The 12,725-nt window shown below is 43.2% G+C and overlaps 1 protein-coding gene across 2 annotated transcripts in view; it reads left to right on the top strand.

The window, feature by feature from the left end:
* Positions 1-12,725, top strand: part of LOC129819718 (cell division control protein 42 homolog) — a 17,861-nt gene extending 5,136 nt beyond the window's left edge. For both annotated transcript variants that reach the window (XM_055876252.1, XM_055876253.1), the window contains exons 3-6: positions 9,047-9,119; positions 9,521-9,630; positions 11,094-11,291; positions 11,623-12,725. In XM_055876252.1, the coding sequence (XP_055732227.1) occupies positions 9,047-9,119; positions 9,521-9,630; positions 11,094-11,291; positions 11,623-11,712 (471 nt within the window). In that variant the 3' untranslated portion in view covers positions 11,713-12,725. The remainder of the gene's footprint in view (positions 1-9,046; positions 9,120-9,520; positions 9,631-11,093; positions 11,292-11,622) is intronic.

The raw sequence follows: 12,725 nt of genomic DNA, 5'->3' as shown, positions 1-12,725 counted from the left end.
CACATATTCCTACCGAACCGTTCGGTACCGGGACCTCTGTTCGGTATGCACTGTGAACCCGAATGAATGCATTCCAAATTAAAATATATATTTTTAAACTCTAGGTTATGCCTATGCTACGTTGTATGCCATTGCCTTGTGAGTAAATCTGAGCGGGGACAATGTATGGAATTCCATTTTAAACAACTACAGCCTATGCGCACGTTGTATTTCAAATTTTAATCTTAATTTCAAACTATCCTCTGAGGTGTAGCTGGGAACTCTGTAGATGGCAAGTGGTGGGATCCATTAACCAGAATTTAAATCTGCAGTTTAGGAACATTTTGGCTTCACAGTCAACTACAACGGCAATGGACAAAGAGTTGTGGATAAAAAGTTAATATTCTGTTCTCCACTGCTCAACGAGAATAGCCTATGCAGAGTGGCGTGTGTAGCTTGCGTTTGTCGGCCACTCACAAGTCATCAAAGCGCCAAGTCATAGAGCCTCCATGTGTGGCAAAGCAAGTTAGGAGATTATCTAATCAATGGAAGATGGAATTAGTTTAAATGAGAAGTATATGCTATAATGTGTTATTTGTAACTAACTGTAGGACAGGAAGAAAGCGCATGCAGACTCAATTAGCTTAGCTAGCTCTTAGCTAGCTATTTTAGCCAACTAGCTTCTCTCGGTTTGATGCAGTCGAGAGGTACTACGTAATTATATTGGATGATAAATAACCTAGCTATGACAAGCTAGAAGTTGGTCTACTAGCGCAAGTCGGCTCGGTTGGTTGCTGCCTCTCCCTCCTTCCTTGCTCCCGTTTCACTTGATCACAAGACACACACCGCAAGGCCTGTCCTCCGCCTACTCTCCTTCATGCTCTATCAGCTCTGGTTAATAAAATAGCTTACAAGTGGACTTTTCTGCTGCTTCCCTCACTCTGATCCGACCACGTCTATACAGAACTGGTCATACTCGGGTCTGTTTGGAAAAGGTCTCTGTATTGAAAAATATATTTATGCATATTTGTCATGGTGAGAAAGCCCGAGGTCCATTTCGGAACGTGTCCATCTTTTTAGACCTCTACTTGAAGGCCAAAAGACAATGCCAGGAACATTGTGAATGATGTCAAAGAAACTGTGCCACAAATAGAGTGCTTTTGAATTTTGTGTATTTTGTTAACTAAAGTAACTGTTGGAATTTCAATGTTCCGCTTTACCGAACCGTGTCTCCAAAACAGCAACACTTACAGAACCGTGGGTTTGGTGAACCATTACACCCCTACTTGTGGGTGCATCTCAATGGTCTGAAATAGCTTCCTCGTCGCCCGGTGAGGCTCAAACTCAAATGTAAGAACGGACTAGGATGAGGCCTGAGATGAAACAGGGAGTGGACAGCCAGGGAAGAAGGTAAATTGGTGGTTTAGTGACTACACAAGGCAGGAATGTCAGGAATCTCCCACCCAAATTGAGGGAATGTCCCTCAAGCTTTTTCTCTACAAAGACAAACATGTACACTAAAGTAATAGTAGTTAACACTGTTATTCATTCCCAGGTGACAGCCATAAGACTCCTTTCAAATAGAACACCTAAAAATGGCAGCAGTGATTTAGTGTTTCACGCTAGTCTACACTTTCCAAAGCAATGTCAAGAACTCCTTACAGCAATTTGTCACTTTCTGGAACCCACCTATGTAATGGTGGGAGAAACACCGGTTGGGTTAGAGAGACAATGTCTTTTGAGCACAGGGTTACAATTTTCCTTCAAAGTTTTCTGACCTACAAAAAAGCTTGAAAATGATACCGCCCGTGAACCTGCCCTACGGTAGTCACTGTCTACGCAGTATTGTGCGACGGAGACCAAAAAACGAGAAATGGCAATGCAATTCAGCACGAAGCATAGTGGTTTCATCATCACGTTATAGATGAGCTGAGTCAGACAGTTCCTCATTCTTACTGAACAGTATGTGGCTTCTTTGTCTCTACGGGGAGGCACCTTAAGAGGAACGAGAACGCTGTGAAACATTCTGATACCCTACGTACGCAACACAAGGACGCTACGCAAAATGGCAGTATTGCGTGAAGTTATGAATGACTGGGCTGCACGAGTCAACGTAGTTTCTCTACGCAATACAATTTTGTGTAGCTACTTCTAGTTCTTCCATGCGTACATGTGGTATAAATCAGGGCTTACTTAGTTGACGACATGGTTCCCTTTGACCACCTAACATTCTAAGTACCATACACTGTTCTGTCAAAGGAACCAAAGTGAGGGGTTTTCATGTGTATGTATGTATGTACATACAGTTGACGTCGGAAGTTTACATACACCTTAGCCAAATACATTTTAAACTCAGTTTTTCACAATTCCTAACATTCAATCGTAGTAAAAATTCCCCGTCTTAGGTCAGTTAGGATCACCACTTGATTTTAAGAATGTGAAATGTCAGAGTAATAGTAGAGAGAATGATTTATTTCAGCTTTTCTTTCTTTCATCACATTCCCAGTGAATCAGAAGTTTATGTAAACACAATGCTAACAGATACTAATTGAGTGTAACTTGGGTCAAACGTTTCAGGTAGCCTTCCACAAGCTTCCCACAATAAGTTGGGTGAATTTTGGCCCATTCCTCCTGACAGAGCTCATGTAACTGAGTCAGGTTTGTAGGCCTCCTTGAACTCACACATTTTTTCAGTTCTGCCCACAAATTTTCTATGGGATTGAGGTCAGGGCATTGTGATGGCCACGCCAATACCTTGACTTTGTTGTCCTTAAGCCATTTTGCCACAACTTTGGAACTATGCTTGGGGTCATTGTCCATTTGGAAGACCCATTTGCGACCAAGCTGACTGATGTCTTGGGATGTTGCTTCAATATATCCACATAATTGTCCTTCCTCATGATGCCATCTCTTTAGTGAAGTGCACCAGTCCCTACTGCAGCAAAGCACCCCCACAACATGATGCTGCCACCACTGCGCTTCACGGTTGGGATGGTGTTCTTCGGCTTGCAAGCATCCCCCTTTTTCCTCCAAACATAACAATGGTCATTATGGCCAAACAGTTCTATTTTTGTTTTATCAGACCAGAGGACATTTCTCCAAAAAGTACGATCTTTGTCCCCATGTGCAGTTGCAAACCGTAGTCTGGCTTTTTTATGGCGGTTTTGGAGCAGTTGCTTCTAACTTGTTGAGCGGTCTTTCAGGTTATATCGTTATAGAACTCGTTTTACTGTGGATATAGATACTTTTGTACCGGTTTCCTCCAGTATCTTCAGAAGGTCCTTTGCTGCTGTTCTGGGATTGATTTGCACTTTTTGCACCAAGGTACGTTGATCTCTAGGAGACAGAACGCGTTTCCTTCCTGAGCGGTATGACGGCTGCGTGGTCCCATGGTGTTTATACTTGCAAGCTGTTCTTTGTACAGATGAACATGGTACCTTCAGGCGTTTGGAAATTGCTCCCAAGGATGAACCAGACTTGTGGAGGTCTACAATTTTTTTTCTGAGGTCTTGGCTGATTTCTTTTGATTTTCCAATGATGTCATGTAAAGAGGCACTGAGTTTGAAGGTAGGCCTTGAAATACATCCACAGGTACACCTCCAATTGACTCAAATGATGTCAATTAGCCTAACAGAAGCTTCTAAAGCCATGACATCATTTTCGGTAATTTTCCAAGCTGTTTAAAGGCACAGTCAACTTAGTGTATGTAAACTTATGACCCACTGGAATTGTGATACAGTGGATTATAAGTGAAATAATCTACCTGTTGTTGGAAAAATTACTTGTGTCATCCACAAAGTAGATGTCTTAAACGACTTGCTAACACTATAGTTTGTTAACAAGAAATTTGTGGAGTGGTTGAAAAACGAGTTTTAATGACTCCAACCTAAGTGTATGTAAACTTCCGACTTCAAGTGCGTGTGTGTGTGGGGGGTGGGATATAGGTTATGAAACTGAACCTAGCCGCAGCATAACCATATTCCTCTTTACATACCTGTACCATATAGATTCAGTGGTTGTAAAGATGGGGAGAGGGTCTGTCCGTAATAAAGAGGTGCTCTGCTTTTTTGACACCACACTCTACAAAGCAAGTCCTGCAGGTTCTAGTTTTGTCTTAATGTAATTATTGTCCAGTCCTATGGTCAAGTGCAACAAAGAAAGACCTAGTTAAGCTGCAGCTGGCCCAGAACGTCTTGCTCTTCATTGTAATCAGAGGGTTAATATAAATACTACGCATGCCAGTCTCTCTCGGCTGAGAGTTGAGGAAAGACTGACTGCGTCACTTCCTGTTTTTATAAGAAACATTCATGTGTTGGAAATTCTAATTGTTTGTATAGTCAACTTACACACAGCACTGACACACACACACACACACTTACCCACCAGACATGCCACCAGGGGTCTTTTCAAAGTCCCCAGGCCCAGAACCATGAGTTCAAGGAAACGTATTGTAAGTGAACAGCAAACCTGTTTAAAAAAAATACAAATAAAGTAACACCTCACGGCACAACGCCTCTCCCCCATGTGACCTACTTGTGTGTGTGTGTATTTGTAACTGATGGATGCACGCACACACACACACAACCATCGCTCATCCATATATTTATATGTACATATTCTTATTCATTATTTTACACGTGTGTGTGTGTATAAGGTAGTTGTTGTGAAATTGTTAGATATTGCTGCTCGGTTGGAACTAGAAGCACAAGCATTTCGCTACACTCGCATGAACATCTGCTAACCATGTGTATGTGACCAATACAATTTGATTTGATGTAAACCAAACCAACACACATCACACTACATGTAAATGTATTTAAATTGTAAAGTCTTTTGTCTGTAATCAAATTGAAATGGTCACACACCAGTGTTTAGCAGATGTTATTGCAGGTGTAGCGAAATGCGTGTGTATCTATCTCCAACAGTGCAGTGATATCTAACGAGTAATATCTAACAATTTCACAACAACACACACAAATCTGAAGTAAAGGGATGGTAATGTATTTTTCGTTATGTGTCGGACCCCAGTAAGACTAGCTGTCGCTAATGGAGATCTTAATGAATCAAATGATGTAGGCCTACTGTGAGTCCAACCATCTGATAGGTGTGGCATATCAAGAAGCTGATTAAAACAGCATGATCATTACACAGGTGCATCTTGTCCTGGGGACAATAAAAATACACTATAAAATGTGCAGTTTTGTCACACAACACAATTCCACAGATGTCTCAAGTTTTGAGGGAGTGTGCAATTGGCATGCTGACTACAGGAATGTCCACCAGAGCTGTTGCCAGATAATTGAATGTTCATTTCTCTACCATAAGCCACCTTCAACGTCTTTTTAGAGAATTTGAAAGTATGTCCAACTGGCCCTCACAACCGCAGACCATGTCTAACCATGTCAGCCTAGGACGTCCACATCCAGCTTCTTCACCTGCGGGATCGTCTGAGACCAGCCACCCGGACAGCTGATGAAACTGTGGGTTTGCACAACCGATGAATTTCGGCACAAACTATCAGAAACCGTCTCAGGGAAGCTCATCTGTGTGCTCATTGTCTTGACCTCACTGCAGTTTGACGTCGTAACCAACTTCAGTGGGCAAATGCTCACCTTCGATGGCCACTGGCACGCTGGAGAGTTGTGCTCTTCAATGGTTTCAACTTCCGGGCACATGGCAGACAGCATGTATTGTGTCTTGTGCACGAGCGGTTTGCTAATGTCAACGTTGTGAACAGAGTGCCTGATATTGGGGGTATGGGCAGGCGTAAGCTACGGACAACAAACACAATTGCATTTTTTCGATGGCAATTTGAATCCCCCGAGATACCGTGACTAGATCTTGAGGCCCATTGTCGTGCCATTCATCTGCCTCCATCAGCATGATAATGCACAGTCCCATGTCACAAGGATCTGTAAACAATTCCTGGAAGCTGAGTTGAAACTCCCCAAATACAGGTGTGCCAAGCTTGTTGCCATACCCAAGAAGACTTGAGGTGGTAATCGCTGCCTAAGGTGCTTCAACAAAGTATTGACTAGTTCTCAGACAGAGTTCACTGTGTCAAATCGGAGGGCCTGTTGTCCGAACCTCTGGCAGTCTCTATGGGGGTGCCACAGGGTTCAATCCTCGGGCCGACTCTTTTCTCTGTACACATCAATGATGTCACTCTTGCTGCTGGTGATTCTCTGATCCACCTCTACGCAGACAACACCGTTCTGTATACTTCTGGCCCTTCTTTGGACACTGTGTTAACTAACCTCCAGACGAGCTTCAATGCCATACAACTCTCTTTCCGTGACCTCCAACTGCTCTTAAACGCAAGTAAAACAAAATGCATGCTCTTCAACCGATCGCTGCGTGCACCTGCCCGCCCGTCCAGCATCACTACTCTGGACGGTTCTGACTTAGAATATGTGGACAACTACAAATACCTAGGTGTCTGGTTAGACTGTAAACTCTCCTTCCAGACTCACATTAAGCATCTCCAATCCAAAATTAAATCTAGATTCGGCTTCCTATTTCGCAACAAAGCCTCCTTCACTCATGCTGCCAAACATACCCTCGTAAAACTGACCATCCTACCGATCCTTGACTTCGGCGATGTCATTTACAAAATAGCCTCCAACACTCTACTCAATAAATTGGATGCAGTCTATCACGGTGCCATCCGTTTTGTCACCAAAGCCCCATATGCTACCCACTACTGCGACCTGAATGCTCTCGTTGGTTGGCCCTCGCTTCATTCTCGTCGCCAAACCCACTGGCTCCAGGTCATGTATAAGTAATTTATAGGTAAAGCCCTGCCTTCTCTCAGCTCACTGGTCACCATAGCAGCACCCACCCGCAGCATGCGCTCCAGCAGGTATATTTCACTGGTCATCCCCAAAGCCAATTCCTCCTTCGGACGCCTTTCCTTTCATTACTCTGCTGCCAATGACTGGCACGAACTGCAAAAATCACTGAAGCTGCAGACTCATATCTCCCTCACTAGCTTTAAGCACCAGCTGTCAGAGCACCTCACAGATCACTGCACCTGTACATAGCTCATATGTAAATAGCCCATCTAACTACCTCATCCCCATACTGTTATTTATTTTGCTCCTTTGCACCCCAGTATCTCTACTTGCACACTCATCTTCTGCACATCTATCACTCCAGTGTTTAATTGCTATATTGTAATTAGTTTGCCACTATGGCCTATTTATTGCCTTACCTCCCTTATCCTACCTCATTTGCACACACTGTCTATAGACTTTTTCTATTGTATTATTGACTGTATGTTTGTTTATCCCATGTGTAACTCTGTTGTTTGTGTCGCACTGCTTTGCTTTATCTTGGCCAGGTCGCAGTTGTAAATGAGAACTTGTTCTCAACTAGCCTACCTGGTTAAATAAAGGTGAAATAAATAAATTGAGTAAAGGGTCTGAATACTTATGTAAATGTGATATTTTTTTACTTGTATTAAATTTGCTAAAATGTATCAACTGTTTTTGCTTTGTCATTATGGGGTCTTGTGTGTAGATTGAGGGGGTAAACGATTTAATACATTTTAGAATAAGGTTGAACGTAACAATGTGGAAAAGGTGAAGGGGTCTGAATACTTTCCGAATGCACTGTAAGCCTAGGCAGAGCTCTCTGCCAAGGCTACCTCATGGTCGTCATGGCAACCAAAGAACTGTCTGATGAACATGGAGGCAGTGCTTAAAAGCCAAAGGCCTGTATTTTGTTCAGGTGTCTCCAGAGATGTTCGATGGGATTCAAGTCCGGGCTCTGGCTTGGCCACTCAAGGACATTCATAGACTTATATTTTGCTCCGTTCATCTTTCGCTCAAACCTGACTAGTGTCACTACCGCTGAAAAACATCTCCACAGTATGATGTTGCCACCACCATGCTTCAGCGTAGGGATGGTGCCAGGTTTCCTCCAGACATGACGCTTAACATTCAGGCCAAAGAGTTCAATTTTGGTTTTATCAGACCAGAGAATCTTGTTACTCATGGTCTGAGCGTCTTTAAGTGCCTTTTGGCAAACTCCAAGCGGGCTGTTGTGCCTTTTACTGAAGAGAGGCTTCCGTCTGACCACTCTACTATAAAGGCCTGATTGGTGGAGTGCTGCAGAGATGGTTGTCCTTCTGGAAGGTTCTTCCATCTCCAGAGGAACTCTGGAGCTCTGTCAGTGACCATCGGGTTCTTGGTCACCTCCCTGTCCAAGGCCCTTCTCCCCCGATTGCTCAGTTTGGCCGGGTAGCCAGCTCTAGGAAGAGTCTTGGTGGCTCCAAACTTCTTCGACACAATCCTGTCTCGGAGCTCTAAGCACAATTCCTTCGACCTCATGGCTTGATTTTTAATCTGACATGCACTGTCAACTCAAGTGTGCACCTTTTCAAATCATGTCCAATGCATTTTTGAATAAGGCTGTAATGTAACAAAATGGGTAAAAGTCAAGGGGCCTGAATACTTTCCGAATGCACTGTATGTAGCTGGCTATTTGGATTGAAATAAATCATCACGTTTTTTTTTTTTATCTGCTTGGAATGACGACAACAACTGCATACAATGTCCAGCGATGGCAGAGAAGGCTAAAGGACGGGTTCCTAACTACTATCTGTGTGGAGTCTTCTTTGAGCGCTTTTTCAGCAGCCGTGGTTGCACCCAGTTGCCACATTTTCGGCAATGGAGGACCAGTACCTGCAGAGAAGCGGCTCCTGCGGATGGACTGAAGGTCAGAGAAACCGGTGTTGGTGCCCTGACGAAACACTCCGGGCTTGTTTCTCCCTGGATGTACCGACAATGCCCTCCACTCAAGCTATACTGCCTTTCCAGCCCACTGCCTCAACTCCCTAGAGAGACTTTTCAATCGCCTTTAAAAATATATATATATGTATTTTTTTAGGGACTACAATGGAAATACGTTTTTTTTGTGATATCCCTGTCACTTAAAAAAAAAAAAAAAAGTATGCTGTGTATGATTTATTTTATTTTTTTCACTTGAAAATAAAATAAATAAATCAAAACTCAACATGTTATGAAATCCCTAATGATTGATCTTCCATCTGTCTCTTCCTCAGGTGTTTGATAACTATGCAGTGACAGTGATGATCGGAGGGGAGCCCTACACTCTGGGGCTGTTCGATACAGCAGGTAAAACAAAATGGCCACTCTCTCTATCTCTCTCTACGTGAGTGCTTCCTAACTACAGTGTCTTGAGCCTCGACTTGTAATACCTTCTTCTCACTCACCATGGTCTGCCTGTTTTACTTTCACATGGTGCTTACGGATCGTGTTTCTCTCCAGGCATCTAAGCATTTAACATTGCATGGGTAACTAGCCTATGTAGTTATAGCATTTACCATCGTGTCTAAACAAGTTTTTGTGTTTGTGGGTTAGTCTGCTTGTGTTAGTCCACCAAGCTCAAATATAAACTAGATCATGTGGAGTCCATTGTGTAGTTGTCTTATTTAGACTTTTTCTTGCATATGAAAGGTATCATTGACGTAAAATCCTAATTATTTTTGCCGTCTTCTCTCTGTCGCCCTCCCCAGGTCAGGAGGACTATGACAGACTGCGACCACTCAGCTACCCTCAGACAGATGTCTTCCTGGTGTGCTTCTCTGTCGTATCACCTTCCTCTTTTGAGAACGTCCGTGAGAAGGTGTGTGTGGAATACAACTTTATTGTCCATTTGCTAGAACATGAATTAGTTTTCTGCCTTTCCCAACACCCCCAAAACAAAACACACACACGTGTGACTTGTGGTTTCAAGCCCATGTCTTTTCACCTAGGTTTCTCTGTAAACATAGCATTGTGTGTATTTTGTTAGTTGGGGTTAATGTTCTTTTTCTCCCCTTTGCCTTGATGACAGCTTTGTGCACTCATGGCATTCTCTCAACCAGCTTCATGAGGTAGTCACCTGGAATGCTTTTCCAACAGTCTTGAAGGAGTTCCCATATGCGGAGTATTTGTTGGCTGCTTTTCCTTCACTCTGCAGTCCAACTCATCCCAAACCATCTCAATTGGGTTGAGGTCGGGTGATTGCGGAAGCCAGGTCATCTGATGCAGCACTCAGTCAATCTCCTTCTTGGTCAAATAGCCCTTACACAGCCTGGAGTTGTGTTGGGTCATTGTCCTGTTGAAAAACAAATGATAGTCCCACTAAGCGCAAAACCATATGGGATGGCGTATCGCTGCAGAATGCTGTGGTATCCATGCTGGTTAAGTGTGCCTTGAATTCTAAATAAATCATCGACAGTGTCACTAGCAAAGTACCATCACATCACCTCCTCCATGCTTCAAGGTGGGAACCACACATGCGGAGATCATCCGTTCACCAACTCCGCGTCTCACAGACACAGCGGGTCTTTGCAGCAATTCCAAGGCCTGATTCACGCAGTCTCCTCGGAACAGTTGATGTTGATATGTCTTTTACTTGAACTCTGTGAAGCATTTATTTATTAGGGCTGCAATCTGAGGTGCAGTTAATTGCCGATTTCTAAGGCTGGTAACTCTAATGAACTTATCCTCTGCAGCAGAGATAACTCTGGGTCTTCCTTTCCTGTGGCGGTCTTCATGAGAGCCAGTTTCATCATAGCGCTTGCTTGATGGTTTTTGCAACTGCACTTGAAGAAACTTTCAAAGTTCTTGACATTTTTTAGATTGACCTTCATGTGTCATACTGTCATTTTTCTTGGTTTTATTTGAGCTGTTCTTGCCATAATTTGGACTTCATATTTTACCAAATATGGCTGTCTTCTGTTAACCACCTCTTCCTTGTCACAACACAACTGATTGGCTCAAACACATTAAGAAGGAAAGAAATTCCACAAATTAACTTTTAACAAGGCACACCTGTTAATTTAAATGCATTCCAGGTGACTACCTCATGAAGCTGGTTGAAAGAATGCCAAGAGTGTGTAAAGGGTGGCTACTTTTAAGAATCTCAAATATAAAATATATTTTGATTTGTTCAACACTTTATTGGTTACTACATGATAGGTGTGTTCAAACTATTGACTGGTACTGTATATAACATGAAACCCTCCCATACTCAATGGACATAATATATCCCCGGATCAAAACCTGGGTGTCATCCTAATATGCCCCCCTCCTCTCCCACAGTGGGTCCCAGAGATCTCCCACCACTGTCCGCGTACACCCTTCCTGCTGGTAGGCACCCAGATGGACCTGAGAGACGACAGCAACACAGTGGAGAAGCTGGCTAAGAACAAGCAGCGGCCCCTGGCCCCTGAGAGTGGAGACAAGCTGTGCCGGGACCTCCGGGCCGTCAAATACGTCGAGTGCTCCGCCCTCACCCAGGTGTGTGTGTGTGTGTGTGTGTGTGTGTGTACACACATGTGGGCAAGAGACACAATCTCTATCTACTAAGTCTCTGGCCCTCATTCAGGTAAACAGGAAATGGTGGGTGTAAGTGACTTGAATGGTTTCTGAAAAGTAACTTCCTCTCACTCTGTCGACCTCTGTCCTTCGTTGTCTTGATGTCATACTTTCTCACTAGGAACTACTAGCGGATGATGGCGACTGTCGACAGCCTTTCATAGTGCAACTGTGGACATTGTGAAACTAGAATAGTGGATCAATGAGTAAATTGACTTCTCTCTCTCTCTCTCTCTCTCTCTCTCTCTCTCAGCGAGGTCTGAAGAACGTGTTTGACGAGGCCATCTTGGCCGCGCTGGAGCCGCCAGAGACCAAGCCCAAGAAACGCTGCGCACTCTTATAAAATATTTTAAATTGGGCCAAAGAGCCAGGGGAAAGACCGGACGGGGGGGGGAAAGAGACAGGCGGACACAGAGAACAGACCGACAAAGCTGGGAGGGTTGTAGAGGGAGAAAGAGAGGACGAGTGAGACATTTGTTTAATAGTGCCTTCAGCGATACAGGTGTGGAGGGGCGACGTTGCATGGACAGGTAACAAACGGAGACCTCGAAATACATCCTAATATGTAATAGAATGTATATCTATGTTTCTTGTAACAAGCTGATCAATTCTCTTCCAGACCAGTATAGTCCTTCTTAAAAGGAGACCGACAGAGCAATATAGGGAAGAGACAAGGTTTTGAAACCTCTATTGCCTTAAAGTTACAGTACAAACAAAATAAGTTAGACATAAGGAGGAAGAGACAGTGTGGAGTTTATTTTGTGTTTGATGATACTTAAAAACTGACTGGAAAAATGTGCTTAATCTGAGCAATCTAGACACACACACACGCCAGTGCTTTACTCCCTTCAACCCACAACTGAACTCAACTCACAACTGAACTCTTCTCTCTTCTTCACCCACTATCTGCCATCACTGCTCCCATGGAAACTGCAAGCGCTTTTTATTCCTCTTGGTTTTCACTGCCCCCTAACATGAACTGAATTTCCACCTACTTCCTTTTTTGACATTTTACTGTTTTGGAGATGATGGTATATTAACGACGATAATAATAAGAGTATTATTTTCTTGCCTCTTTATTTCCGGGGATACCCCTAGTGGTTAGCGGTTTGGACACTTGAATTGTTTTTAAAATATATTTTTTCTTATTTTTTTTATGGTTGTGTGCCAATGTGTTGAGTGTCACTGGTTTCATTTGACATAACAATCATAATATGCCTCTAATGACTACATAGCTGGTTGTGATGTTAGTAGTAATAACAGCAAATAGCAATAATGGTTATAGTAACAGTAATAGCTGTATTGAAGCATCATCATCCAGTTGTTTGAAATAAATAAAAAATAACTTGAAAATGG

This window comes from Salvelinus fontinalis, chromosome 22 (assembly GCF_029448725.1).
Source record: "Salvelinus fontinalis isolate EN_2023a chromosome 22, ASM2944872v1, whole genome shotgun sequence".
Lineage (NCBI taxonomy): Eukaryota > Metazoa > Chordata > Actinopteri > Salmoniformes > Salmonidae > Salvelinus > Salvelinus fontinalis.
The sequence above is the reverse complement of the archived record's forward strand: the minus strand, read 5'-3'. Positions and strand labels throughout refer to the sequence as shown.